Here is a 27,733-nt window from a genome sequence, read left to right on the forward strand (position 1 = left end):
CTCATTGTGAACCTGAAGCATATTACTAAAATGCCTGAATATGTGGAGCAAGGCAGAATTTTCATTTTGCAAACAAGCCTTTATTGTCCAATATTGTATACACAACATTTTTGCATGTAACTAACATTTCCTAAGAGCTGGAGGTGACGTGAGTTTATGGCCAAAACTTGTGTTTATTTTTTTTCACACCAGAGACTTCAGGTTCCAGTGGAGGCAATTCCCAGGGTTATATGCAGAGCATATAGCAGTGTATTTTAGATTATGACTCATGAAACTAGAATAGAACAAAAAAACTTGGCATAAGTGTATATTAGTTCAAAACTCAAAGGGTTTTAAATGTTAATGTTTACACTCTGATTTATAGGCTTGCAATCACACTACATATGCACAAAAAATAGTTTAGTTTGACATCCTAAATGACAAAAGCATTGGAAAAAGTAATTTTTGAACCCCTTTTTAAAGATAAGTTTGACATTTTTCCTTGCCAAAATAGGAACCCCCAGAAAGTCATTTTGCACCAAGCCAAACACATTATTTGATTATAAATGAAGCTTGTTATTTTCAGGTTGGGTTCCCTGGGCTTACGAGGTAGGCTATCTATTAAAAAGAACTTATGTTTCAAAACAGAGATGTTATGGAAAATATTAATATGAAATGTTTCAACTTACCCAAGCATTTTTCCCTGGTTTATTTCAGACACAGATTATTACATCTAGGTAACTTGTTTAGCTGATAGATTTTCTCACTGAATAGACTTTTTTCCCCAGTTCCCCAAATTTTCTCAGTTGTCATCAAGACACAGAATTTATTAATATAAATGTGTATTTTCAATTTGACTTGCTCCTGGAATGCAATGGTTGTTATAGATTTATAATTTTTACAGCTCACCCTCAGCACTTTCAAGAGTTCAGAAAAGACACTTTCCATAAAAGGGAATATGAAAAAAAGGTACGTCCCAATCTATTTAAACAAATTCCATTGAGTTACGTAACAAAGTTGTTAGTTTTTTATGCTCTAGTGGAAGTTAAATATGTTCATTTCAAGCACATATTTCTTTTTCCTTTAAGAAAAGAAGTTCAGTATGAGAACTAACTCAACTGGGAAAAAAATCCCATTTTTTTTTTTATTTTGAAAGATTCAAAATAAAATTTTGACTTTTTTATATCAACACAATCAAAACTGACATAAATTCAAAGGAAATTCTGATGTGCCCCATTGATATCTTGCAATGGAAAAAAGAAAGAGAGAGAAAAACAAAACACAACAAAACAAGAAAACTCCTACAATACTTCCTCCTAGACTGCTCCTTCCAATCTATGTGTGGTGCATTCACAGTCCAAGATTGCTCTGGAGATAAACGTGATTCACAGGACTGGCTGTGTGCACACACTTGTCCCTACTACATTTCCCACCTCTTCAGCTGCTCTTCAGTATACTTGCAAAATAGAGTCAACTCAGGGATCTGATTCCAGCTTCCAGTCGTGCCTCAGGTTTTCTTCATTTTTCCAGGTTTGGATGCATGTTGTGTTCCATGAAGAAAAGTTGTAGGGAGCAGACATTCACACCCATACCCCCTTCTTGTGGCCTGTCAGTTGTTAGCTGGGTTGTATTACTGTAGCACTTTGGTGTTAGAAAATGTTTTTCCTATATGTAATATAATAAATTAGGCTTAAAATAAGACCATTTTAAAAATATAGCAAGGATTTTAGGTAAAGAGTGTTCTACAGACAACCTTAATTTAGGGAATAAAACATATGTAAAGATTTTCCAGGCAACGTCTTTGCCTAAAGAAGCCACTTCATGGGAATGAAAATAAAATAAAATAAACACTAAGCCACCTGGGGCAGTTTCTTTCTGTAGCGCAGAATGGCCACTGTTCAAAAAGCTACGTTCTTCCTGTGTGCTAGAGCATGAAAAACTCCACCAAGAAGACATAGGCAATCAGATGTGTGATTAGCACATGTTTTGCCTTCTTTGCATTGCTGTTTGCAAGGCCTGCATAATCATCTGTGAGTTATTCAGGATATTGTATTCACTGAGGTTCAGCAGCCGGCGGTAATTCTCATCAGTATATCTGACCGAGAACATGCAGTAGGGGGAACAGCGACTGGTCAGATCAAGTTGGCCTCCTTCCATCTCTGAGCAACAGCGCTTGACACCTGGAGAAAAATAATAAGTTGTTGCTGTAGCAAGGTGTGCAACAAGCCCCCAAGAGGGGGGCTTTCCTCCAGGAGAGAAGTCACTGTGTTTAAATGCCCCAATAATTCAGTCATTTAAGGCCACTCCTAGTCAAAGGCACATTGTGTGCATGAAGCAATGAGGGCAAAAGGAAAAAGTAAGGGATAACACTGGAGGTGAGGGGGAAGACTGATCTTGACATTGCAGGATTTGAGCCTGAAAGCCAGGTGCCCTACCACTTACACTTGACAATGTGCATCCTCAAACGTAGAATTAAATCCCTGGACAGCACAGAACAAATGCAGGGGGCTATACTTCTCCCATGATTTTTTCTTTTAACTAGCTAGCAACACTTTATGTTACAAATGGGAGTGACGTGAAGGTAAACACCATGCAGAAGACAAGGGATGTGTCTAACCTTTTAGGGCCACAAAGATGACATAGCAACTTTGACTGGAATGGAGAAAGAAAATCTAATTAGCTAAAGCACTCCCTGATGAAACCAGCTGAAAAGACAGCCAGCAGCAGGGAAATAAGGCTCTTTCTGAGTCAGGGAAGTGGGTAGCATTGTTGTTTATTTAATATTTTGCCACCACTTTTAACTTACCAGGTGCTTTGTACTCTCGGAAAGTATCATTCACAAGTGGAAGAAAAATCACAATGGGACATCTTGGCATATCTGAATCTTGGAAGATATAGCACTCCTTTAGATTTTTCTTATCTTCATCACTCAAAGAAATTCTGGGGAATGGGATATTCTGCTCCGAGTAGTATTTGCACGCCTTATCTAGAGACTAGAGTACCACAGATATGATCAGCATTAAAATTCAGCTTGGATGTCCTGAAGTCCAAAACTAGTTATTTACCATTCAGGTTTAGAGATTAAATCCAGAGAGTGGGTTCCTTCTTATGAAGGGTTGCTATACACAGAAATACCACGTACTGTAACCAAAATACTAATCACAAGCTGTAAACACAATTTCAGAGTTAGAGAATTCATGCAGGATGCTGCTTTGTAAAAACATAAAAAGTTAGAAGCTTAGAGTAAAATCATGTAGTGTTAGCAAGTGAAAAATCCCACTGCATAGAATTAATCAGAAAAATGAGCCACAGTAAGAAAACATTTAAGGTATCTTACTACATGCTTAGAAGCCAGGAGATAACAAAGATCGAATGTGCAATTATATCAGTGTCTGTGCAGGCATTATAGCAGTGTTCCTTTAGATTAGTGTTTTACTGAGAAATTCTGAAGTACTAGGCTATACAGTGCCTAAATAATAAATAATACTAAATTTCTAACAAAACTCAGTTTTTGAGGTGTAAATACCCAAACTCTTTTTCTGGAAGGCTTTGTAGACAGCTAATTAGTTTTATCTCTAAGAAACTGGAATTTCTGCAGGAAGATGCCTGTAATTTAATTTTCCTAGTGACACCTTATTTCCCAGCCCAGAAATAACATCTGCCCTTGACTGTCCACTTAGCCCCTTTTGTATTCTATTTTAAGTTAAAAGAAATTGCTCCTTATTTTTACGCATATTCCTGTGCAGGATCTGGAAATCTGCCCAATACAGCATAAATCTTTAGAGGTTCTTCCCATCATTCTGGAAGAGACTGTGCTGATGTCCTCTTGAATAATTCAGTACATTCATAAGTCAGTGAGAGAGATTCCAGGAGAAGCAGGAAGAAATAGGAAAGAATTATTACAGTCAAAAACATAACCCTGGAAGAACAGTTCCATCAAAAAGTCCTTCTCTGGTGTCCATGGCTCCTATGTCCATGTCCATAGTCCTTCTCTAAGCCATGGCTCCTAATAGCAAGATAATCTGAAGAGGGATCTATTTAAAGGAATGACTGACATCAAAGAGTCTGAAATGAGGATTTAGAGAATTTAGCAGATTAATTTCTCCTTCCATTGAAAAAGAAATCAATAACCTCCTCTAGCATTTGAAGACGGGGATACAGTAATTAAAAACTGAACAATTGAAATAACTAGTAGTTCTCGGTGCTACAGACAAGCAAAAGGAGAGACAACACACTGTAACAAGATCCTCCTCACCGTTGTATGTGATCCAGTAGTATAACTTAAATATATGATGACATCCACTTCCCTCTGTGGCCTTAAAAGTGGTGGACTGCTGGTGTTGATGAAAAATCCAGCATCTATCATACCCAGGAGATTGGGATTTTGCATCAGCTGGTTGGGACGTGAGTCTAACACAGTGTCTAAATGGAATATAAGAAATGATATGTTGGTATTTTGACAGAGAAAAAATGCAAGGTGGATCTGACCATCTCACAGACCTGGTTTAATTTCATTGTCATAATACAGGAATGTCATATAGGCATGGGAGGGACTTCAAAATGCCACCCAAATTATTGTTCTTAAAAATCTTCTATATTGATCTTCCAACCAAGTTATTCCAGTAATATGCCATACTCATTAGCATCCATAAACAGTATCTGATCTTTAAACTAAATCTTTCTAGCTTCATTTCAAACATTGTTTCATGTTTCATCCATCATTGATATGAAGTACAAAATATCCTTGTCCTTTTTTACATATAGGTTTATGTTTCCCCCTTGTTCCACTGTCCTTTGGACTACAAAGTCCCACTCCTTTCAGGCTTTCTCTCATACATCATATATTCTGTGATATTCCAGTTGCATCTGAAGATAGAGGCACAGCCTTGCTGAATTAAGATGTCTCCCTTGTTCTCTTTGCTCTTTCCTACCTTAAATATGGTTCTGTCAGCAGCAAGTCTGCCCACTCAATCTGGGCCACAGACATCTCAGCTAAACCGCATAAACATACACTAATATTTAAAACCAAACTTAAATATTTGACAACTTTTAGTCTTTTCTCTCCATCCAGAAACAAACAAACAAACAAACAAACAACAGGCACTTTTGAAAGAGTGTGGTTTTTTTTCTTCCATCTCAAGTCTGTTGGGTTTCTTTCCTAAATTCAACCCCAAAATCACCTGGATATGATACACCTTAAATATGTGTTCCTATTACCTTTCCATCGGCAGAAGTGCTCATTCTCAAGGTAGTTGTTATGCAGCTGATAGCCCCTCAGGAAATTGTGATGCTGGGCAACTGAAAAGCGGTCAGTTAAAGCACCCCGAAGAGCACTGGACAGGGGCCCAGGAGGAGTGTACATGCGAGTCCTTAGTTCATGAGGCCTTGTAGGCAATACTGGGTCTTCATCTGGAGCAGGAGAGAAAGCAAGGATGAATGACTGATTAATTCATTTCACCTCTGGTTGGCCTGATGTGCAATAGATCTTGGGGTTTCTTCTGAGATGGCTCACTAACACTCTGGAGCAGAAGAGCGGCTGCTAGACAAAGCTCTGCAGATGGTCTTGAATTCTGGGCTAAAGACAATTAATCAAAAGCAGTCTTCAGTTCTGGAAAACCTACACTTTGAGGGAACTAAGCAATTCAGAGAATTTCTAGTCAGAAGGAAGGTTGCACATCACATGGGAAGATACCATGAAACAGAGGCAAGCATGGAGAAAACGGGACTGAAGCACATACCCCACTCAGTCAGAAGGGCAACAAAAGGGCACCATGGGGTCTGTATCAATGGTGGACAGCTTCTACCAGATAATCACCCACAGCTACGTGAGCACATGCTTAGCCGGGAGAATAAAAGCATTTCAGGAAGGCCTAAGAAATCCATACAGATTTAGAAACTACAGGAAGTTTCCAAGGTGTCTACATGGAAGCATATGTGGGTGAAAAGCAGAAATGGCACTGGGTGTGGTTTCTCGAAATCACAGCCTACTTTGCCAGACCAGTTGGCTGACAGTGCAACAGGAGAGACTTGGCAGTTTTTCTCACTGCACAGATATATTTCTTTGTTTTAAGGATGTCTGTAATTATAGCTGCCATCATGTTAAATTATTTAGCAATAAAACTATGGTTTCTGTATTGCTTCAGAAAATACCCTCTGGGCCTCGTTTATTTTTGTGCTACAATGAATCCTGCAATAATGCAATAGTTACTGTACTGAGTAATAAAATCTAAATTCAGGAAATATTGATTAGCCATTTGATATTCAGGCTTATTCCCTGCACAGGCAGTAAAAATAACTTTATTCTTTGCCACCAATTCTTGGTTCTGTATGGCTGAGTGAGAATGGGAAATGCCAAAACATTTCCTGTGAAATGTGTAACCCCTGTAAAGCTTCTTCTTAAAAACAGAATTTCAGTCGGTAGCATTTTAATAATTACAGCAGCATTTCTCTGATTACTCTCTTTCTTTCAGGCTTTATGATGTGAGGGGAAGTCGCTTTCTTGTAGTAGGATACAAGTTCGCTGTCTTCAAACTAGGTGAAAGGATGATGTCAAAAGACATCAAAAAGACTAAGTCACCATAAATGGAAGGTCTAAAAATTTCTCACCAACTTCATCTATTCTGTCCTGGGTCCATCTCTTCCAGAAGTCTTCTGAACTGTGGGACAGTCCCCAGATTTGCAATAGGTTCACAGAAAATATACTGCTCCACATACCTGTAAACAGAATTACTGAATATAAGGATACGATTTAAGAAGAAACTGCCTTTTTCCTTCTCTTTTGATCTTCTGGATTCCTTTTTTTTTTTTTTTTCCCCATAATTCAAGTATTTCTGAACTTTTGGGCTGTTAAATTTATCTAAATTTTCTACTGCATCATCTCTAACTGAAGACTTCAGTTCATACTGCTGTCAGTTTTGTGCCTCATCTACTGCATGGCTCTGCTGCACAGTAAAGGAAGATGAAAGTGGAAGAGAGGCCTAGGAGCAAAACCCAGTCATTCAAGGAGCAAAATAAGAACTTGGGTAATGCATACATACACAGTATTTGGCAAATGAATTTCCCAGTAGTGGCCCAGGTAAAAAGGGCCAACCAGAGAGGTAGTATTTTAACAATATCCCCTGGGGCTGCTGGCTATTTAATACCACATCATGTGTACTGAAACTGAGGAGTTTATAAGCAGCAAGAGTGTGAGAAGAGATGACTGAAACCAAAAACTTGCACTGCTATGTGTTCATCTGTTGGTTTATTTGTGATTCTGACTACTCCATCCTAACTCCTTGGCAAAGCAACTTTATTGCTTTTTCATACAACCCATCAGTACAACTCAGGCATTGATGAAAGGGATTCAGACACCTTTTGCTTCTGGTTTCATCTTTAACCCCAAACACCTTGCATTTTCAGTAGATTAGATTCCCTACATTGGACTGAAGTTATACTTCACAGTAGAAGCACAGCTGCATGTTTCCTGCAGCATCAAAATGTTCACAGATTGGAGTGCATTCAGAAAGGAATCAGAAGAGTAGAAAAGAAGTGGGAAACATGCCTTACAATGGAAGAATTAAGGGGTTTCATCCATCTCATCTATAAGATAATGTTTAAAAGATTAAGCATACCTTGACAGTGATAAGAAACTTAAAAAGGATGAGAGATCTTTTACTGTAGTCTTTTGGATAAACTACAATACAACCCCATCTCCCAGCATGTGATAGCACAGCAGCAGTAAGTATGTTTGACCAGAAACATCCACAGTCTGGTTAACAGCATTGGACACACTCCTCCACATCTTCAGTTTCCATCCCCCAAGTGCCTCTGTGCCAGGACAATGCAATATATCACCTTGAAGATAGCAGATCCGGGATTCAGGGAGTTTTTTTAACATGCGTCCCATGAAGAACTCACTTCCAAAATTCTCTGCAGGGATGAATGCACCGTACTTCAGCAACCCCACCTCGTAAGGGGTGAACTCTACCCACTCTGCAATACAGCCACAAAGGGACAATGTGAGCTCTTCCAGTCTCTCTGCTTGGTATGACGCTGCTAGGACAAAACCCAGCCTGACATCTGTTTGCTCTGCTGTCTTTGCAAAGCCTTGCTTATGAACAACCACCTTCCAAACCAGGCAGCTGAGCTCAGACATGGTGGCAATGGGGTTTCCTCAGTCGCAAGAAAGTATGAGCAGTCTGGCCAGTGACGGTGGTGCCAGTGGGACAGGGCACATATGGGGTACGTGGCAAGGCTCCAGCTCTAAAACACCTCACATGCTTGCACCAGTCATGATGCCCTTGCATATACCACAGTGAAAGTACCTCCACAGTTACCAAGACAGTTAACAGAATAGGATACATTTCTCTCCCTTGAATAATTCAAGTATGTACTAAGACAGGTACCCAACTCTTCAAGAATGGTTTTGCTTTATATGACCAGTTATGCTCTTTATGTATTGTAGTAAGGAACACAGAACTAGTCATTGACCTTCTCAGATGTCCTCTACAAATAAGATGCTATTGTCTGATATAACTGCAGTGCAAGCAAAGTCTGGTACAGAAGGATCATAGGCTATAATTTCCTTTCTCTTCAGAAGTGAGTCATTTTTTTTCACCTTAAACATGAAAATTTAATCTGATTTTCTTCTCCTCACAAAACAAAACAAACAAACAAACAAACAACAACAACAACAAAACAAACATAAAAACAAGCGAAGAAAAAGACAAAATTGGGAGTAGATCAGCTGCTTTCCCAATCTTTGTCATAACTAACTGGTTTTTCTTCATATTTAAAATATCACTGGACAGACCGGGGCTGTTGTCTCTAAGTGTTAGCAAGCAGAGAAGAGCAAATCAAATCATAGGAATCATGTTGCCCGTTTTAACCCCATGGGATCCGAAACATCACCCTTACCTTTGAAATCCTGAGTGCTGTAGTTGTCCCGGACGCAGACTGACACATAGATGGGCAGTGGGTTCTGGCCATCACACAGTGCTTCTCTCTGCTCTGAAAGTTTGTGGGGGTCTTTCTGGTTTTGAAGAAAAATGGTTTTGTGAGGAGAGGTGGAAACGATACATCTCTAAATCTTTCTGTATGGGTAATCTGCACTTCAGGCAGGCTTGCCTGAGACCACCTCTGATTTTATTTCAACACTAGTCAGAGTCTACTGGCACTTTCCAAGTGGCTGCATTCACAACCTAATTTATTGATATGTAGGATGCATTTCTCCTTAGGCAGACTACTGAAGAAAATAAAAAAAATTGAGCATTTGTTGACATGGACAACTCCACTCTGTTTTGAGTTAAGTCCTCTCAACTGACAGGCTAATTTTCTCTCTATTTATTAAAATAAAATAAAATAAAATAAAATAAAATAAAATAAAATAAAATAAAATAAAATAAAATAAAATAAAATAAAATAAAATAAAATAAAATAAAATAAAATAAAATAAAATAAAATAAAATAAAATAAAATAAAATAAAATAAAATAAAATAAAATAAAATAAAATAAAATAAAATAAAATAAAATAAAATAAAATAAAATAAAATAAAATAAAATAAAATAAAATAAAATAAAATAAAATAAAATAAAATAAAATAAAATAAAATAAAATAAAATAAAATAAAATAAAATAAAATAAAATAAAATAAAATAAAATAAAATAAAATAAAATAAAATAAAATAAAATAAAATAAAATAAAATAAAATAAAATAAAATAAAATAAAATAAAATAAAATAAAATAAAATAAAATAAAATAAAATAAAATAAAATAAAATAAAATAAAATAAAATAAAATAAAATAAAATAAAATAAAATAAAATAAAATAAAATAAAATAAAATAAAATAAAATAAAATAAAATAAAATAAAATAAAATAAAATAAAATAAAATAAAATAAAATAAAATAAAATAAAATAAAATAAAATAAAATAAAATAAAATAAAATAAAATAAAATAAAATAAAATAAAATAAAATAAAATAAAATAAAATAAAATAAAATAAAATAAAATAAAATAAAATAAAATAAAATAAAATAAAATAAAATAAAATAAAATAAAATAAAATAAAATAAAATAAAATAAAATAAAATAAAATAAAATAAAATAAAATAAAATAAAATAAAATAAAATAAAATAAAATAAAATAAAATAAAATAAAATAAAATAAAATAAAATAAAATAAAATAAAATAAAATAAAATAAAATAAAATAAAATAAAATATGTTGTTCTCTAAGAAAAGGGATAGACATCATACCCCATCATTTAGTAAGTATTCAATCATGAGTCCCCAAAGATCTATAAATGATGTCCTGTATCCTTCTTCTTTCCGCTGACATAGCTGCTTATTGTAATACTTCATGCGATCCATAGAAAAGCAGCCCATCTTACATTTGGTTGCTTGTTTCTGTGCTTCAGCAATATGCGAGTCAAGATCCTTCTGAGACCAGTAGGCATCTCTGTATAAATTGGCCATAGTCCTGGACAAAGACAACACAGAAAACAAAAACTAAAAGGAGCAAAAGAAGAGTTCAAATTTTCTGAATTTTAGGTATTCATTTATGTTCATACAGCTTTATTTTTGCTGTTCCATTCAGCAGATTGAGCTCTCCAAATTTTCTATGGTTCTTTTAGAGATGGCCCTGAAAGATATGGCACACACTTATTAACATTTTTGATTTTTTTTTTTAAAAAAACAAACAAACAAACTTGGCAGCACCATTAGCAAACCAATTGCCAGATATAAACTTGAAGCAAAAATTAGGCAGAAAATTATAATTATTTTTGCTTGTTTTCAAGAATCATAAATCAGTTCACATCAGTAGCTGTCTCTTTTTTTCTGTATCCTCCGAGGGCCTAAAAATTGTTTTAAGATGAAAAAAGACTGAACCATTATTTTTGGAGGAGGTACTGATTATGTGTAGCAGACTCTTTGGCAGTTTCCAGCAACCCTATGATGGTACATCCCTGCAGGAGCATCACCCCCAAAGAGCTTAGTCCATTGCCCTGCACAAACTGTCCTTACCACGTGGTGCCAGACAGCCCACTGATGTATGTTACACAATCCAGGAGATTTAATTTCTTGAGTCCCATGAGACTGCCATATAGTCCTGTCATTGACTTCAGCCCACCACCTGTCGTGATGATAGCTACAACAGGGACCTGTTGGACAGAGAAAGATGGGACATTTACACTGATGGCACTCAATGGACTGCCATGGGGTCCGGCCACTGTACCCAGCCTGGGTCCTGATATCATGGTGCAGGTTTCTTTCAGGAAGGAAGGGCTCCAAAATGGCAACGACTACTACTGCTGCTTCCCTTTGGATAAACAAGGGATTAGAGATTAACCCAAACCTGTGTTTTTGGTCATCTCTAGTTTAGGGAAAGTGAGGACTCAGAGGAACAAGATAAAACCCTGCTGTGGAGGCAACAATATATTTTCTCTATATTTTCCATTCCTTTGCCACTTTGTTCTGTATCATGCACCTACTACTGCTGTTCAAAAATTCACATGCCAGCCCCACCAAGAAATACACCCAGTTCACACAGTGTTGCTAAACTACCTTCATCAATGTTGTTACTCATCAGTATCATGAAGTTCCTTTAAAACACAGGATATTTACTTTGAGGAATTTAAAAATTGCAATAAAAGATATTATAAAATGCATTCAATGGAAATGCTTATTCTAAATTCTCACAAAATGATGAAATTTGAACAATAGAATAAATCTTTGTTATGTGATGTATTTAACATGCACACTGTATTTCTGAACAAAGCCAGCTATAGAATAGGATGGAAGGAATGAACGCACCGCAGATCTGACAAATTTGGGAGTCATATAGGATACGACTACTGCAACCAGTGTTTCTCAAAATAACAGAACTTGGCAGCAAAAGGCACATGCAGAAAACAACAAACACATGCAGCCTGTTTTGCTGACCACTTATCTAGAAAGGAACACAAAGGCACTAGCAATGCAAATTCCCCCCCTTCCCCCCCTGCACCCACCCCAACATACTTCATGATCCTGCAGATCCTGTTGTAGGTGAAAAACATTTTTCATGGCACTTGCTACATATTTCTTCCTTTTGTACAGGAAAGCCATCTCATCTGAACATAAGTCAAACCCAAAGCGCATGTCCAGATCTTGGCGGCACGAGCAATTACTAAGGTAAAAACAGATATATATTTCACATGTTAACACACACAGACCAATCTTAGGATTTAGACCAAAGACTCTCTACAGTGCCCTTCCCTTCACACAGGGTTATGCAATGTGACAGGAGAAAGACAATATTCTCACTATTTTTAAAAGTATAAAAACATATTTCAAGTAAGCTTAACCAGTAGCATTATATCCCATTAGTAACAACTAATGAAGAAATAAGGCACAGCAATTTAAAATGAAACAAAATATTCAAATGAACATTTGAAAACTAAAAGGACCACAAATTTCAAAAATCTGTGCAAACGTTCCAAAGTAAGTGTACTGATATGTACTTTTATGACATGTACTTCTGTGACATCTACTTTTATTCCAACGTATGTTTTCTCATTCTAAATCTAAAATAAAATTTGCAAATGTTGGCATTTCCAACTTGAAGGAAGTGTCCCGTTTTGAGCAACTCAAGTGGGAATGCATCCCCCTCTAGCGGTGAGCATGGCTGCAGAAAAAAAAAAAAATATATATATATATATATATATATATATATATGTATCTATGAGGTGCAGGTGACCAGGTAACCCTGCCCTGCCGTCTCTGGAAGGATGACCTTGGTGACATCCAGCCACTGGATGGATGGAGATTTGTCACCGAATTTAGTGCGGCAGGATCACAACCCTGCTGTTCTGGTCTGTCTGCACTTGCACAAGGTGTCTCACGGGTCAGTGCTGCCACCTGTATTTCATGACAAGCTTTACCCCAAAATCAGAAAGCACAATGTTCTTCTGATAAAAGATTTATTGTCATAAAATCTGAAATTTAATAAGTCATTCCTAATAACTCACTGTTTTAATATATTCCCCTGTTTGAGCATTTATGCTCTTCTGCTCACTAACCTGACTCCTGTCCTACAACACTTCAGCAATGGGCAAGAGACCTGCCATAGTGTATCAAGGCCAGAGCTACCTATGGACTTTCTGGCTGGCTAGCTAGCCATGGACAGAGACTGTAAAATAACAGGATTTTGATCTTACTTTCAGTGACAGAACTTTTCTCTTCTACTGAGTCCATAATTTAACTGAAGCTAGTAATGAAATTTATTTATGAGATTTTTCCTCCATCAGATTTAGATAAAACCAGCCAGATGATTACAACTATATTTGTAAATTGAGCACACGCAAAGAGAACTGAGTTAGGTGGAGCTGCAAAAGTTTGTTTCTATTGGATATCAGGATATAAACAAAACACTTTTAAAGTTGTCAGAATGTGAAATAAATAGATGGATTTTTTTTTTTCCTGTCCTGGAGTAACACCGTTTTTCTTGTCATTGACTACTTGCCTTTCTGAATGAAATGATAGGAAATTCTTTTTTAATTCAAAATTAAATAATCTTTCTCTTTTATTTCATAGACAGGCACAAAACGAAAACTGAAAAGACCAACTTGCCCAGTCCTGTCTGTTACATATAGCTATGGATAAAATGAAACTTCATGTTTACTGCTGGGTATTAATGAACGTGTCTATAGAAGTCAAATCACTAGCCTTATTGTCTACCTTAGTTTCTGCTCAATATACAGAATAGCAGGACTTTACAGAATACAAGGTTCACTGTTACTGAATACCAACAGTTAGAAAAACAATGTTTATAATTTATTGTTATTCATAATTTCTGATCAAGTTTAAAATTCTGTTTTTTGTTTGCGTTATTGAATTTTGTTCTTTTTCTGAATTTCAGAGATGGAAATTGATCAAAAACAACCTGTGGTCAGAGACTAAGTAATAATGCTAAAATAAATACATGTTAATCAACATTTATTTATAAAAGTCAAAGTCTCCTAAAACTAATTATATATAATATACTACATGTGTGTTTTATGTTTTCTTAAAAGTACATTCTAGTTTTCACACTGAGGATGTCTGCTTGTGTCATTTCCACGTGCTTAAAACAAAGTGAAAATCAACAGCTCAAACCTTTAGGAACAGAAGATCCCTTACCATCTTTCTGCTTTCACATTCAAATCAAATCTTTTCTCCTGAAAAACAAGAATAGTATATTTTTATTTTATTTTTCCTTTTATTTTTTCTCCCTTCTCTCCTGGGGTCAGAGCTTACCCCAACAATGTCTGACAATGATAAAGTTGTATGTCTAAGATATATACTCCCATACTCATTCATTTATCCTCGGTGGAACATTCCTACACATAGATCCCAAATTCTTACAGGCCACAAAAAAAAAAAACAAACATTAAAAATCTTGGTGCAAAGGATCACGATGCTTATGTAGTAGGTCCCATTTTGTGTGTTATTCAAGAGCTTTTTGCAGCATCCTGAAATACCACTGTTGTGTGCTTCCCATTCTTTATGCTGTAACAAACAGCAAATCTTTGACATCCTGCCCAGTCCTGCAGTGAAGAGACTGCAGTTCTGCACTCACTACTGCCAAGATTTCACCCTGCCTTAAAATCCTTATTACAACCTTCATATTGTTGATTAGCTGACAAAAGGTGTTCCATTCTGAGGGGATGTTTTTATGGCACTAAAATCTGAAGTTCGACTTCTTCACAGCCTAACGGTTAGTATTTGGATGAGACTTTCCATATAATATGGATATATGTAGGTGTTCCTTAGAGGAAATACATTATTTTATAAGAAAGGATCTATTTCTTATTATATTTCTTATTTCTATTTCTTAATATTTTCTTCTGTTCATTTCAGTCAAAATTATACATGTTTATTTTGAGCAATATTATCATATTATTGAAAATTCTGACACTATATATAATTTTTTTTTTTTTTTTTTTTTTTAATATACTTTTTATATACAGTCCTTTGAAGTACATGGTCTACTGAAGGCATATTTATAGACTATTTCCTAATTTGTGTCCAAGGGGCAAATTTCTATCTGGACACTAAGTAAAAGCATGAGTCTTGGGGTAAACGGAGAAATCCTGTGAAGTGAAAGAATCATATTTTCTGGAATTCTTGCAGGTTGCTGCATCTACTGCTAATCACATGTAATGGAGACCAAAGGAGAGACAACCTGCTTCCATGGAGAAAACAACCAGAGAAACAGAGCTCCTGTTTGTTCAAGGTCTGAGAAAAATTCAGAATATTTCTAACCTTCTGAGCAGATATCTACAGGGACTCCAGTGGACCAGTATTATGGGGGCTCACAGAAAGAAAGATTTCTACTTGAGCAACCTTTTGTTCTTGGAAGTGATGCTCACCTCTGCAATTGTCGTTTTCCTTCCCATGGGCAGCGAATTGAGCATCAGCACTGGGGAGCCTGTTTCTGTACTGAACCTACAGGTCCACTGGGAAAACAACATGCTTTAGGACCAAAACAGTCATGGGTTTACCCCTCTTTGCCTCCTCCCACCTCCTAGAATGTGACTCATGGCCAGTTCAATATTAAGGCTATTTCCAACATACAGGGTGGTAGCGCCTCTTCTTTGGCAACATGACATCCAGCGTTGGCTCTGCATACTTGATGTAGTGGAACTTGGTGGGACCTGATGGGCTGACCACTCCATCAGGGCCCAGTATGATATCCTGTGTCCCTTCAAAGGAACCTTTCACAGTAAGGGAAAGCTCTTTCTCTAAAAAAGCAAACAAAGCACATGAGTAACATCAGTATGATTTAACTGGTAAATTGTGCAGTCTTGATTAAAGGCAGACAGCAGAGGTATAGAGATCAGACCACAGCTTTGTCTAATGGAAGACATTCTGAAAGGAGTGCAAAAAGTGCTGGGACTATTTTCTTAAAAAGTGGACTCTGAATAGTCTTCCTGATAGGTACAACCAGGATATCAACTTTGTCAGTTCTAATAGGCCTTATTGGTGTATACCTAAGGGAGTATGAGATGCAGTCACTGAGGATTATAACAACCTAATGGATTTGCTTGGTGTTAATCACACTGAATAATGCAAATACTATTTGTTTCACCATTCATTACAGGACAGAGGCATCCTCTCATCAGGTAGGCATGTGGTTATTTTTAAATAGATACTAAAGTAATAACCTTACTTGATTTTTTCTGCTCCTTCTCATTCACTTCAACTTCTAAGCAACAAAGTTCACGACACTGTAAAAGACAGAGAATAAGTGAGAAAGATCATCTGTTAATGAGAGCTGTCAATCAGTTCGCTTTTAGGAAAGTCTAATTGCCTGAAGTGTCTAATCACCTGTCTTTTCTGGACTTCTGTCTAGTAGCCTCTAAAAAGAGGGAAAAGCTTTGGAGAGACTTGTAGAGCATCCTCTAGTGAAAATGATTTGGCACAGTAAGAAAGAGGAAGGTATCAAAGAAGAACATCTGGAGCATTTTCAGGATACTAGCATGTGTACAAAAGATTACATGGGGAAAACCATAAATAAAAGATGTGGTGCTGAGAGATCTAGAGTCAGTAACAGAAAGCATTTTCTGAAAAAGCATTGCTATTAATGGTGTGGATTTTTTGTTTGTTTGTTTGGTTTGTTGTTGTTGTTTGTTCTGTTTTATGGCATTTGCTTCTCTTTCACACAATCTAATTATTTAGTGCTGAGCTTACCCACCAGGCATGACTCATCTCCCATGGGGGAAAAGAGCTGGTTAGGTTATCAGCAAATGGCTTCACAGTCATATGACTGCGCTTTGATAAAGAGCAGTACATTTTTGAAGCAGTACTCATACCAGAGGAAGGGAAGAGAGGGATCTTGAAATAGAGGACAAACAGAAAACAATAGGATACAAGTGAAAGAGAAAGAATTGGCATACTGTGTATCTTATAGTTCACAGTTTCTCTAACTGCACTTTTCCTTCTCCTCTGTATTAAGGAAAAAGTTACAGAAAAATTCTTAGGAAAAAGACATACCACTATGACTCCATTGGTAGCAATGATTTCATGAGGACCAGACCTTGGATAAGAAAAAGAAAAACATGGATTTTTAGATCAAACGTATGCCCACTTATCTTTGTCCATGGCATTGCTCTTTTCCCCCATTTAGAAGGATGACTGCCTGAGGGACCCCAGCAACTACACAAGAAGCTCCTTCCCACACTTGCTTGAACTGAGCACTGCTCTGAAGGGACTTGCCCCAATACCAAAGATGAGTGATTTGCATCATGGCTACTTTTTTGCAGAGCAATCTCATGAAAAATGAAAATGGAAACTGCAGCTAGGCGGTCAAATTCTTCCTGTAACTAGAACATAGAGTACATATATTTTTATCGGTAACGTTAATAAACCAGCATACCCTTGTAGGGAAGGCCATCTCTATGTATTTGCTTGTATGCAAATACAATTGAAGGGAAGGAGGATATGAATTACAGAAATAAAAAAAAAAAATAACAAAAACACAGATCATGCTGGAGGAAAAGCTCTGCACTAGAGCATCAAATATTGATGGTGTATTGAGAAGGGAAGAAAGAGAATTTGTAGGAAAAATCAAAGGAGGCTGAGATACAAAGGAAACCTAACCAGCATCAGAAGTCTGTTCAGTGCAGATACAAAAACAGGCATGAAAAGATGGATAGACATGCATGCACACACAAGCTTATGCACATGCACTTGGAAAGTCTTCTGAAACTTCCCACAAAAGACAGCCTGATGTTGGGGATGGAAGAGACAATGCTGGGAGATGCATTTTGAAAGCAGCTACATACAGAACAAGCTGGAAGGTGGGATCAGCCAGGTGTTTCACTCCAGTGCAGGCTGCAGCAATGAAGAAAAATCTGGCACTTTTTAACAGAAATCCCACAAAGTGAGGCTTCTAGTGCTGTTTCTGTGTTTTAGCATTTAATGATTTTTTCATTCTTTAAAGAATCAGCCAATCACTTACATGGCTTCCAGTTTGAATTCAACCTCTAGCTCCTCCTTGGCCTGGAAACAAGAACAAGAAATTAAATGAAGTAGCTATGTAATGCTTTTTCCCTTGTCTAAAACTGGGTCTCCAGTACGCAATACTGAAGTAATTGGATACAATATACAGCCTGTGATAAACATACCAGACTGGAAGGTCTGAGACAACCATTTCATACCAGATAGTTTAACAATTCTTTTTTCACCATCTTCCTGCTACAAGATATATCAAAACAACCTGTATTTTAATCTCATACTGTGAAGTTGCTCCAGTAAAAGAATTTGCAACTTGCTCTGTTGTCTCAATTCAGCCTTTTTCCCCTACCTGTTCCTGTCATTGTTCCTCCACAATGACCTGTCCTTGCTATTAGCTTGAAAGTTAAAGGCACTTTCCACCATCGTGTTAATGTAGTAAACAGAGACTGGTGTTACTGAGTGATTCAGTCACAGTTGTGCAACACACAGTAAGGCAGTGTTGATAAGTATGAGGTAGGTGAGTGACCTAGTTTAGTTACCAGAATCAATCTGCCCATGGCAGCAAGAAGTTGCAGGATATTTCACTGATCTTATCCATAGATCTCAAAGCGAATCAAGACTCTTTTTCCCATTTTATGGATGGGTAAATCTGTCATTCACAGCCACAAACCAGCACTAATCACAATCCACTAGTACTTATCACTGGCTGAGTTAACATTGCAGCGCACAGCAGAGGACATTGCTGAGGTACACACAGGGGCACCTTCAGATTTCCTGCCTGGCATGCTTTTGATGTGAAAGGAGATGCAATCAAAGGAGCAGACAGCAGTGGCTATGAATTACCTGGAAAAAAAATCTTTACAGATTGTTCAGTCTGCAGCAGCTGTGCAGCCCTGGTATTGTTCAGAGATAGCACAGTTAGATAGATCTCTCCCCCACATATCACACTGTTTCAGTTATATATTCTTTACCAATTTATAAAAATACTACAAGGAGGGGTTCTCCAATCCAGATTTATGACTACATTTTTTGTATTTATATTTTGAATGGCAATTAAAGTACCCCTTATTGGGGCAAGTGAACCACATTGGATTCAGAAATCTCACCCCAAGATTTTGGAATCACTGTATAATTCCCCACTAGTTTCTTGGTTGCTGTATTTTAAACCCCTACCTGATTTAAATGATGGAGTCACATAGCTGCTAGATCAGTGACAAATTAGTGCAACACTCCCTGAGTTCATTCAGAGGAAATAAAACAAGGATGCTGTGCCAAGAATATTAACTAATGCCGACAAGTAGCTGTAGCCAAAAAGGACTTCTTCATGGAAGATACCACAGAGAAGAGCTGCAATATGGTTTGCCAGAGACACGGAAGTAGGGCAAAGCAATGCAACACATAAGCCAGGAAACAGAAATACATTACAATTTATAGATAAGGCTTGAAAACTTAGGTAAGTGTGCCCTCTACACTCCATTCTGCCCGATCATGCAGGCATTGATCTCACAGTCTCACCGTTGAGCTGGGCTTAAAATACAGGAGCACTGTTCTATCAATTGGAAGTTTAGCAGTATCAAAGAGCGCACAGAGGAGATGGTCATCTGGAGTAGCAAAATCCTCGTCATACACTGTCAGCTCCAGCACATTCTGGAAAGAGAAGGAGAGGGGTTTTAGAGTTTCTAAAGTCTGGACATCACTGGCTCTAGGAATATTGGGAATGTGCGTAGGAACAAAAGTTGAGGAATTAAGTATCATCTTTCTTGGGAGAAACATGCTATAATTTGAATATGAATTCTTCCCCATTTCAGCTTAATTGCCCCAACATGAGTAATATATCTGCTATATCTACATGACAGCTTATTCAGCTCCCAGATTTTCTATCTACCTTGCACTGACTGGTAAGAGTCTCTAGTTTGCCTAAAACTTGAAAAAAGTGCTCGGTCCCTGTCCCTCTGGTAACACTAGGCTAGCATTCATACACATTGTATAAGGCTATGCAGACTGAAAACATCTTGAATAAAAAATATTTTTTCATCATGTTATACTCCCGTAAGAGCCAGTTTTTGTAGATCGGCACTTGAAAATACAAACACTGTGCTTCCAACACAGTCCCACCAGGGATAGGCCAATAGGGTCTCAAACAGCAAAGAACAGCTTTTAATTCATTCAATGTGGTTCATAAAGCTGCCTGGGTAGGCGAGAGACACCAGGAGTGTGGTGTAGCATGTCCATGAGGCACAGACACTGTGCTTCCAAGACACAGGAGAAGCTGTGTTTGCCCACAAGTTCACATTCAGTAAACCAGGGTTTAGATGGATAAGCTTACTTATCCATTTTGCAGAAAATATACTAGGGAGAAATCTCAGAAGCAGGTGCTCTCTGCTGTTGCACTTCCACACTGTTCAGTAGCACATAAGATGCATGGCAAACCAGTTACACACCAAACCTTTGTCTTATACGTGCATTAGTAGGATCTAATGCACAAATGAGTTCCACCGAGCTTTAGCATGATATGAATTTTCCCTTCACAGTGTATTAGTTGCAAGAAAAGGCCATGTGGGGATGAAGTTCTACAAAAAATCTGAATTCTGAGACCTCTGCTTGTTTACATCATTTCCAACAAACTCTATAGAATCACTACTGCTTATTTAACGTCTAAGGTTTGCTGTACTAATTTAACTCTGAACCCTGTGGTTATGCCTCTCTAAGCAATTTAAACAGCGCCATCAAAGGTTTCCAGGCATGGGCACTCAGCCATCTTTAATGATCAACAATTTGAACAGTCCCTTATCTTATACTGTATCTTAAACAATTCCTGGGCATGGTTCATGGGATAGATAGGACCCACCATACACAAACATCTTCAGTATGCTTCAAGCAGACAACTCCGTCTCCTTACCTTGACCTGGCTCTGGATCCTGAAGTAGAAGGTTTCATTCCACACTGGGTCATTGGAGTTTCTTATGGTTTTGGTGCGGGACTTCTCAATTGTTGCAGTAGGCAACCACAACGACACGTAACAATCAGCCTGGCTTACTGAGTAGGAAAAGAGACAGAGCATTGTTAATGTGGCAAAGTAAGCAGTGCTGCGTGAGACTGAAAAGGTGACCTTATGGTACCAACACTAAGTGTGATTTATTTAGAGGCAGAAACACCTGAGGTTACATAGTTCTTTTTCAAGATACCCTTTTGAAAGGGAAAAAGCACAGACAATAAGATGATCTAGAACAGGAGGTGTTTTCTGTTCTTTCTGATGTGAGTTATGGATGACAGTGATGTATATAAAACAGGATCAGAGTTTCCTGTTAGTGAAGGATATTCCATCCCATTTCTCAAAGTCACCTAAATTAAAACACATCTCAAATACCTACACATAAGTATATGATGTGCTCTGTGCAAAGGGTATGTTCATACAGTTCATACAAAACACTGAAGAAGCCTTCAGAACTGCAAAACATTCTCTCACACAGACATTTCTTAACAGTAAAATGAGCAGATACATAATGAAAAAAGTAACTCTGAGAATGTGTGTCCTTTGATAAGGAACTTTTGAGAGAGATAAGTGATGATAATAAATGGAGAGTACCCTTCAGCAGCAGCAGGTAAGGACTCTGCAGGTAGGTCAGGAGAACAGAGCTTGCATATCTACTCATGCAGAAAGTCAAAAACTTGCTGGGCTGCAACAGGAGTTTTTTCTTGTCTTCTGCTTTTCTTTCCTCGTTCTTGAGGTTTTGCAATGTCTCCCTACAGCCATTTGTTGTGTATCAAACTGTGTGGAGGATCCATTTTATGTTGTTGAAAGTGTATTTGTTCAAAAAAGCTCCCTGCTTTTCTTTCCATGTTAGCATGAAGAATTAAAATTCAGAAATTGCTTGAGAAATTACATAATGTTTTGTGCTTCATCAATTGACATTTTATTATTTTTATTATTTTTTCTACTTGTTTTAATGTTATAACACAGAAATAATAATAATAAAAAAAACCTGCTGTAATTTTTCTAAAAAAAATGTGGAGAAATTAACTTATTCCTGAAGAGTCAAAAAATTAAATTTCTCTGATAGAAAAGTTAGCTTAGAAAATATTTGCCATGCCCTAACCCTCTCCTGGTCTTTCCCACCTTCTATATCTCATCTTGAACTAAAATACACATACACATACATGTATGTATTATTAGGTTCTGAAAGCAGATTAACTGTCCTGTCTGGAGTATTATCTTCTGCTCTAACTCACTTCTACCTTCCCACCACTCTTCTCTCTTAGCCCCCTTCCTTGTACTTTATTGCTAACTGTGCTAGTCAAGAGGAAATTCCACCTTCAACATTCAGGTTTCTTCCTTTTCTTAAAGAACAAAATCACAAAGGGAAGAAAAAGGTTTACTAAGGGCTACCTGTCTACTCTGTGTTCAAGCCCACAAGCAGAAGCAAAAGAAATTATCCTAGTAGCATCTTTTTCCCCTTCACAGACAACATAGTGGGCTTCACAGACTGAGGACAGTGGGAACAGTGATTGTCAGGGATGTCATTTCAGATATTTTGTCTGAATACTATAACCCTTTGCTTTCTGCTCTACTCATATGCATATCCTTCTTGCATTCAGTTGTGGAAGACATACCCAGGTCTTCACAATTCCCATGAGTGCAGATGAACAATAAGCAGCATCAAGTGCTTCATTAATAGACAACAGAGAACCACTGCAGCACAAAGGTGATGCATATTTGCAGCAAGATGCTAGGAAACTGCTAAAATTGAAAACATTGGCTGCTAATCTTAAATGTCTCGCTGGTGAGGGTTGGTCTAGTCAGCCTGGCCAGCCTGGCTGCCTTGCACATTTTGCCTTGCTTATGCACATAAATACCTCTCTGAAGGAGGGACAAAGTGTCTCATCTGCACCTTTTTCTTGCAAAGAAAGCTGCTTGTCTTTATTTCATTTGTAGACAGAGTTGATTTAGTGCCTAGATTTTAAGGCTGGCCTCCTTCTGTCTTAAAACATTACTTTTAATTGTCTACTACTTGTCCAACTCCAGTATTCAGTCTATACATTTCCAGGAAGCATGTCTGTCTTGGATGGGGCACATTCAGAAATTCTTAATCATTTTTCTGCTGGGCAATAGGCCTTTTGCACCTTTCTACAGAGTAGAAGCAACAAGCTAATCTGTGGTGGACCTCTCAAAGTTTTTTAGGAGCATTGATTTAATTCTGTAGGACTGTTATTTTATTTTTTGTTTTTAATCTGGGAAACCCTATGCAGATAATGCTTCAAACAATGTTGAAATTGCAAAAATAGGCATTCATTTTTCGATACCCAGAGGTAATGATAATGATTTTAAAATGTTTTTAATGTAATTCTGTATGACTACTACTTGACTTTGGTTTATCACTGGAGATCAATGCCTGCTTGGTTTACAAAGTACTCTGTTCTACTGATGTGATTCATCCTTCTTGCATATTAACTGTACTTTGAGATACAAAGCATATCAAATAATCTTTAATTATATGAGTGGGTGCAGGTAAACTAGTTAGCTGTGCATTTAATTCAAAATACTGCTTCAGTTCTGCTTGCACAATCCCCTTCTACAACCTGGTTATTTGTGATTTCATCTTGTCAGCTGACATGCAGAAGAGCTTAGACAAGTCCTTGATGAAACTTTTCTCTTTTATTGCATCATCACACATGCGCCACAGCCATGAACAGGGAGGAAGGTGCAAGTGCAGAGAGTGTGACCCAATGATACAACCCTAAGATATGGGTAATATATACCACTCAGAGCAGTGACACAGGGAAGTCCTCTGATACACCTTGCAGAAAAACAAGACAACCACAGAGTACTGGAGGGGGGATCTTGCTCTCATTCTCTTGCTTGGTGCTGGTTTTTGTTTTGTTCTATTCCTCCAGTTTTTATATGTACCAGCCACACAGAGGTATACTTTGAGCTACAGGATGAACAGGCACAGCAGCAAGGGTCAGCAACACTGATCAATGTCTACTTAGCAATCCCTCAGCATCACTTTTGCTTGTTAGAAACTGACAAGAGACATTGGAAGAACATCTAAATTCATGAATTGCAGTTTTTATAAATGTATTAGAAAAACTACCAATTTACTGGTGGGCATAAGAATACGGTCTTTTTCATCGGTACATGTCAGAATTTTTTCTTTCTTTGGGAGAAAGTAATTATCCTCAAAAGAGCATTCACTTTTCAACCAGAAACCACTGAAATAACATTCCGTGAAACAGCAGGAAGCAACAAGGACTGACCTAGTTTATAACAATTAGTTTAAATAAACACTGGATTATTTTAGAAATACTTGCAAAAGGTTGCTTTATAGTTATAAAAGAAAGCTTTTTGCCTGTACTCTGACATATCACTTACCTTCTTTTGAAGGATATGCTGTTTTCCATACTAAATACATATTGTCATTTAACCACTTATCCTTGTAGGATAAAATAGATCTTGATTCTTATAGTTATCTAATAAGCAGGCATCCCAAAGTAATGTATTTCACAGAATCACAGAATTTCTAGGTTGGAAGAGACCTCAAGATCATCGAGTCCAACCTCTGACCTAACACTAACAGTCCCCACTAAACCATATCCCTAAGCTCTACATCTAAAGGTCTTTTAAAGACCTCCAGGGATGATGACTCCACCACTTCCCTGGGCAGCCTGTTCCAATGTCTAACAACCCTTTCAGTAAAGAAGTTCTTATATCCTAGTGATGCCATCAACTTTACTTTTTTGATGTTTACGTTTGTGTTTACAGTGTCCAGTTATCTCCTAAGAACTTTCAAGAAAATGAGCTATTTGAAGGAACAATAGGGATACTTACAAGCATCTGCTCGCTGGAGATTTCTCATTCGGATGATCCTCACAGTCAGCAGGTAGCAGGGAGATGATTCTATCTGGAGAATGGTAGGAAACAGAGTATGAATAAAATTTCAGAAAAAAAAAAATTTGCAACCTAATCAAGTGCTACAAAACAATAATACAGTCAGTAAAAATTATGTCAACCTTCTCAGTGTTCTGCAGATGAAAACCTGCAACAACACAGAGTAAAAACATGGTGCAAGGATAACTGTAGTGGGTTAGAGCAGACTGCTCGGTACCCCCTGCCTTACCACGGTCTTGGTTGGCTTGAAGAACACAGAGAAATACAAAATGGTATTTCCTATAACTGTTCCAAGCCTGCAGCAATTTGAAATTTAAAGGCATTCCAAGCCAGGTGTAGTTTCTTTTTATTTGTTGAAAGTTTCTGCTATTAAAGAAGCCTTATTTGAACATTTTATACATTCTGTCTTAATACTGTGTCACTCAGAGGGTGGTTGGCTCATTAGGGCAAACAAAAAGGAATATATTCATGTCAAATGAGACTGTATGCAAAATGATTGCAAATGCTATAGAACATAGCTACAATAAGTCTCTTGAATACAACAAATGATTTGGTGAGCACCATGATGTAGTTGTTAAAATACTGATAATCTTCCTCAAAGTTACAATCACTGTAGTATCCACCTATGAAGTCCCATTGCATTGAAAAGATCTCTCCGGAGAACAGCTGTTGTTGCATGGTGCTAAGCACTGCTCTGAAAGGTGTTTTTGACTTCTGCTTCAAAAACATAGAACAGCCATCTCATAATCTCTCTCTCTTTTTTTTTTTTTCCTCATTACAACTCTCCAAGAAAAAAACAAGCAAACAACAACAATAAAAAATGAACAAAAAAATAAAAGAGCAATAATCTGAGCTGAGCTTTTCTAAATCAAAAGTACCTCATAAACTAATGACTGAGAATTATGTCCAGAGAATGTAAGGGCTTAAAGAGTTAGGTACTGGTTGCCTTTGGGAAAAAATAAAAATTAACACCCCCTTCAAAAACCCTGAAAAAGGAAAGTGCTTAAGTTATTCTGGCCCCTTTAAATATCTCTGCCACAATCTTCTATAAAACAAGTCTCTCCAGATTTTGTGACTGCAGGCACCTCTTCCTATTTATTATTAGAGGATAACGTGATTTCCTTCTCCTAAGGAAGGTGATTTCCTGCTGGCTCATTCCAAAAAGCTGTCTCTGGCTCAGCCCTGTCTGCAAAAGGCTACTCTAACAAAGCCAATAAATAAATCAGCATTTCCTGCTACTGTAACACATGGTCATTTCCTCACACTCCTAGAAACATTTCCACCTGCATAAGCTGTTACAGCAGAGCCCTCCAAATCATTCTGTTTGACAACTGCTATTTTTATAAACTGATTTCCTCTCATTTAGGAGCATCCTTCTATTTCTATAGCACTTCAGAAACTTCCTAGAATGACTATAAACAAGCAGACAAAATAGATGTTAAGGCAGATAAAGAGAGGCTGGAAGAACCTCGCTTAAAACAATATGTATACTATTGCCAATTTTTATTTTTATTTTTTAATAGAACAGAACAAAAAAAACCTTTAATTTCAGATGGGAAGACAATTAGCCCTCTTCTGTTACAACAAAATACTTTTTCTGCTTGTGTTTAAAACTCTCTTGTCTTCCATAACACATCATGTTATGTTAAAATGTTACACTGAGATCTTAAAAAGGGTTCTGGCTGTCCCTCCTGTATGTGCCACAAGAAATCCTTGCTTTCTGCCTTTTTTAGTACTTTTATTTCATGAAATTCACTCTCAGCAATTCACCTGCCTTCTGTTTCAAGGAAGATAACAGAAACTGCCAAATTTGCAAGCGATAACTGATAGAGTGGTATGTCCTCAGAGCTACTCCATGCTCTACACAGGCTCAAATTTCCAAAAAGGTACAGCTATATTAACAAAGTTCTCCACCCAGTTATTTATCTTCTTCTCAGCTGGGTAATTAGCAAAGGTGGATCACCACACTCACCTGTTAGGAACGAGTCTGGGCACCTTGGAGCCAGGATATGCCCTAGAAGGCAGAAACTCATTGTTTGGTAGGATCTGCATAAGCATGGAGCTGTTCACATGCAACAGTTTTGCTCAGGAGAGTTCAGAGATTGCACAAGATGCTGCCAGCTCATGGATCAGTTCCAGTTATACTTCCTCAAGCAAATGGCTCACTTGCTTGAGTAAGAACTGATTGATTCCATATTTGCAAAGCAGTTTGAGATTTTTAGATAAGACACATTCAGGAAGTGCACTGGTTTGGTTGATTTTTTTTTGTTGTTGTTTTGTTTGTTTGTTTTTTTAAATGATGTATTACTCAGTTGCTGCCATCTGATCACCTGTTCCCTGGTTCCCATGTAATGATTTTCAAATGTCAAATTTGGCCAAAGTTCCCCATCTGACATGGGGAAATTGGTTCTCAGACATGTGGGTTTTGCTAATAGACATCCTGAAGTTTCACAAAGAATCAGTGGCTTCATAGAAGCAGTACAAGTCAGTTGCTGCACTCACACTGTGGGAGAAGCAGATGCTATGAGCCAGCCACCCACAGAGAGGAAGCAGCCAGGCAGCCCCACCACCTGCTGGTGGGGTACCAAAACCAAGGAGACCTGAAATCACCCCGTGGTCAGACCTCATTAGTTCTACTGCTCCCTGGAGAATTTGCTATTTTAATTAATTTCAGTAACTTATCAAACAAAGGAATTGTATTTAAACTGTGACAATCTTAACATAATTTAGGGTCTAATTATACAAAGAAAATACCAGCTACGCATACATAAAGTGAAGGATGTAAGTTCTGTTATCTAGTTTACTTAAAACTTACTATGATCTCTTTACGAAAAATTGTTGCTGCTCTGTCACCTTGTTCCACACACCAAGGGTTTTTAGCATTGCCTTGCATGGTGAAAGA

General features: G+C 37.4%; 1 protein-coding gene across 3 annotated transcripts in view; it reads right to left on the reverse strand.

Moving 5' to 3' along the window:
* Positions 1 to 58: 58 nt before the first annotated feature.
* Positions 59 to 27,733, reverse strand: part of LOC101794571 (cytosolic phospholipase A2 epsilon) — a 37,673-nt gene continuing 9,998 nt past the window's right edge. For all 3 annotated transcript variants that reach the window (XM_027459501.3, XM_038180562.2, XM_072038771.1), the window contains exons 4-22: positions 24,772 to 24,844; positions 20,845 to 20,981; positions 19,461 to 19,592; positions 17,950 to 17,990; positions 16,983 to 17,025; positions 16,159 to 16,216; positions 15,564 to 15,730; positions 15,359 to 15,445; positions 14,127 to 14,164; positions 11,988 to 12,135; positions 10,992 to 11,128; positions 10,224 to 10,446; positions 8,878 to 8,992; positions 7,816 to 7,953; positions 6,586 to 6,693; positions 5,197 to 5,388; positions 4,235 to 4,401; positions 2,786 to 2,972; positions 59 to 2,159 (exon numbers count right to left, since the gene is read on the reverse strand). In XM_027459501.3, the coding sequence (XP_027315302.1) occupies positions 1,954 to 2,159; positions 2,786 to 2,972; positions 4,235 to 4,401; positions 5,197 to 5,388; positions 6,586 to 6,693; positions 7,816 to 7,953; positions 8,878 to 8,992; positions 10,224 to 10,446; positions 10,992 to 11,128; positions 11,988 to 12,135; positions 14,127 to 14,164; positions 15,359 to 15,445; positions 15,564 to 15,730; positions 16,159 to 16,216; positions 16,983 to 17,025; positions 17,950 to 17,990; positions 19,461 to 19,592; positions 20,845 to 20,981; positions 24,772 to 24,844 (2,397 nt within the window). In that variant the 3' untranslated portion in view covers positions 59 to 1,953. The remainder of the gene's footprint in view (positions 2,160 to 2,785; positions 2,973 to 4,234; positions 4,402 to 5,196; positions 5,389 to 6,585; positions 6,694 to 7,815; positions 7,954 to 8,877; positions 8,993 to 10,223; positions 10,447 to 10,991; positions 11,129 to 11,987; positions 12,136 to 14,126; positions 14,165 to 15,358; positions 15,446 to 15,563; positions 15,731 to 16,158; positions 16,217 to 16,982; positions 17,026 to 17,949; positions 17,991 to 19,460; positions 19,593 to 20,844; positions 20,982 to 24,771; positions 24,845 to 27,733) is intronic.

Source organism: Anas platyrhynchos, chromosome 5, assembly GCF_047663525.1.
Source record: "Anas platyrhynchos isolate ZD024472 breed Pekin duck chromosome 5, IASCAAS_PekinDuck_T2T, whole genome shotgun sequence".
In the NCBI taxonomy this organism is placed as follows: Eukaryota; Metazoa; Chordata; class Aves; order Anseriformes; family Anatidae; genus Anas; species Anas platyrhynchos.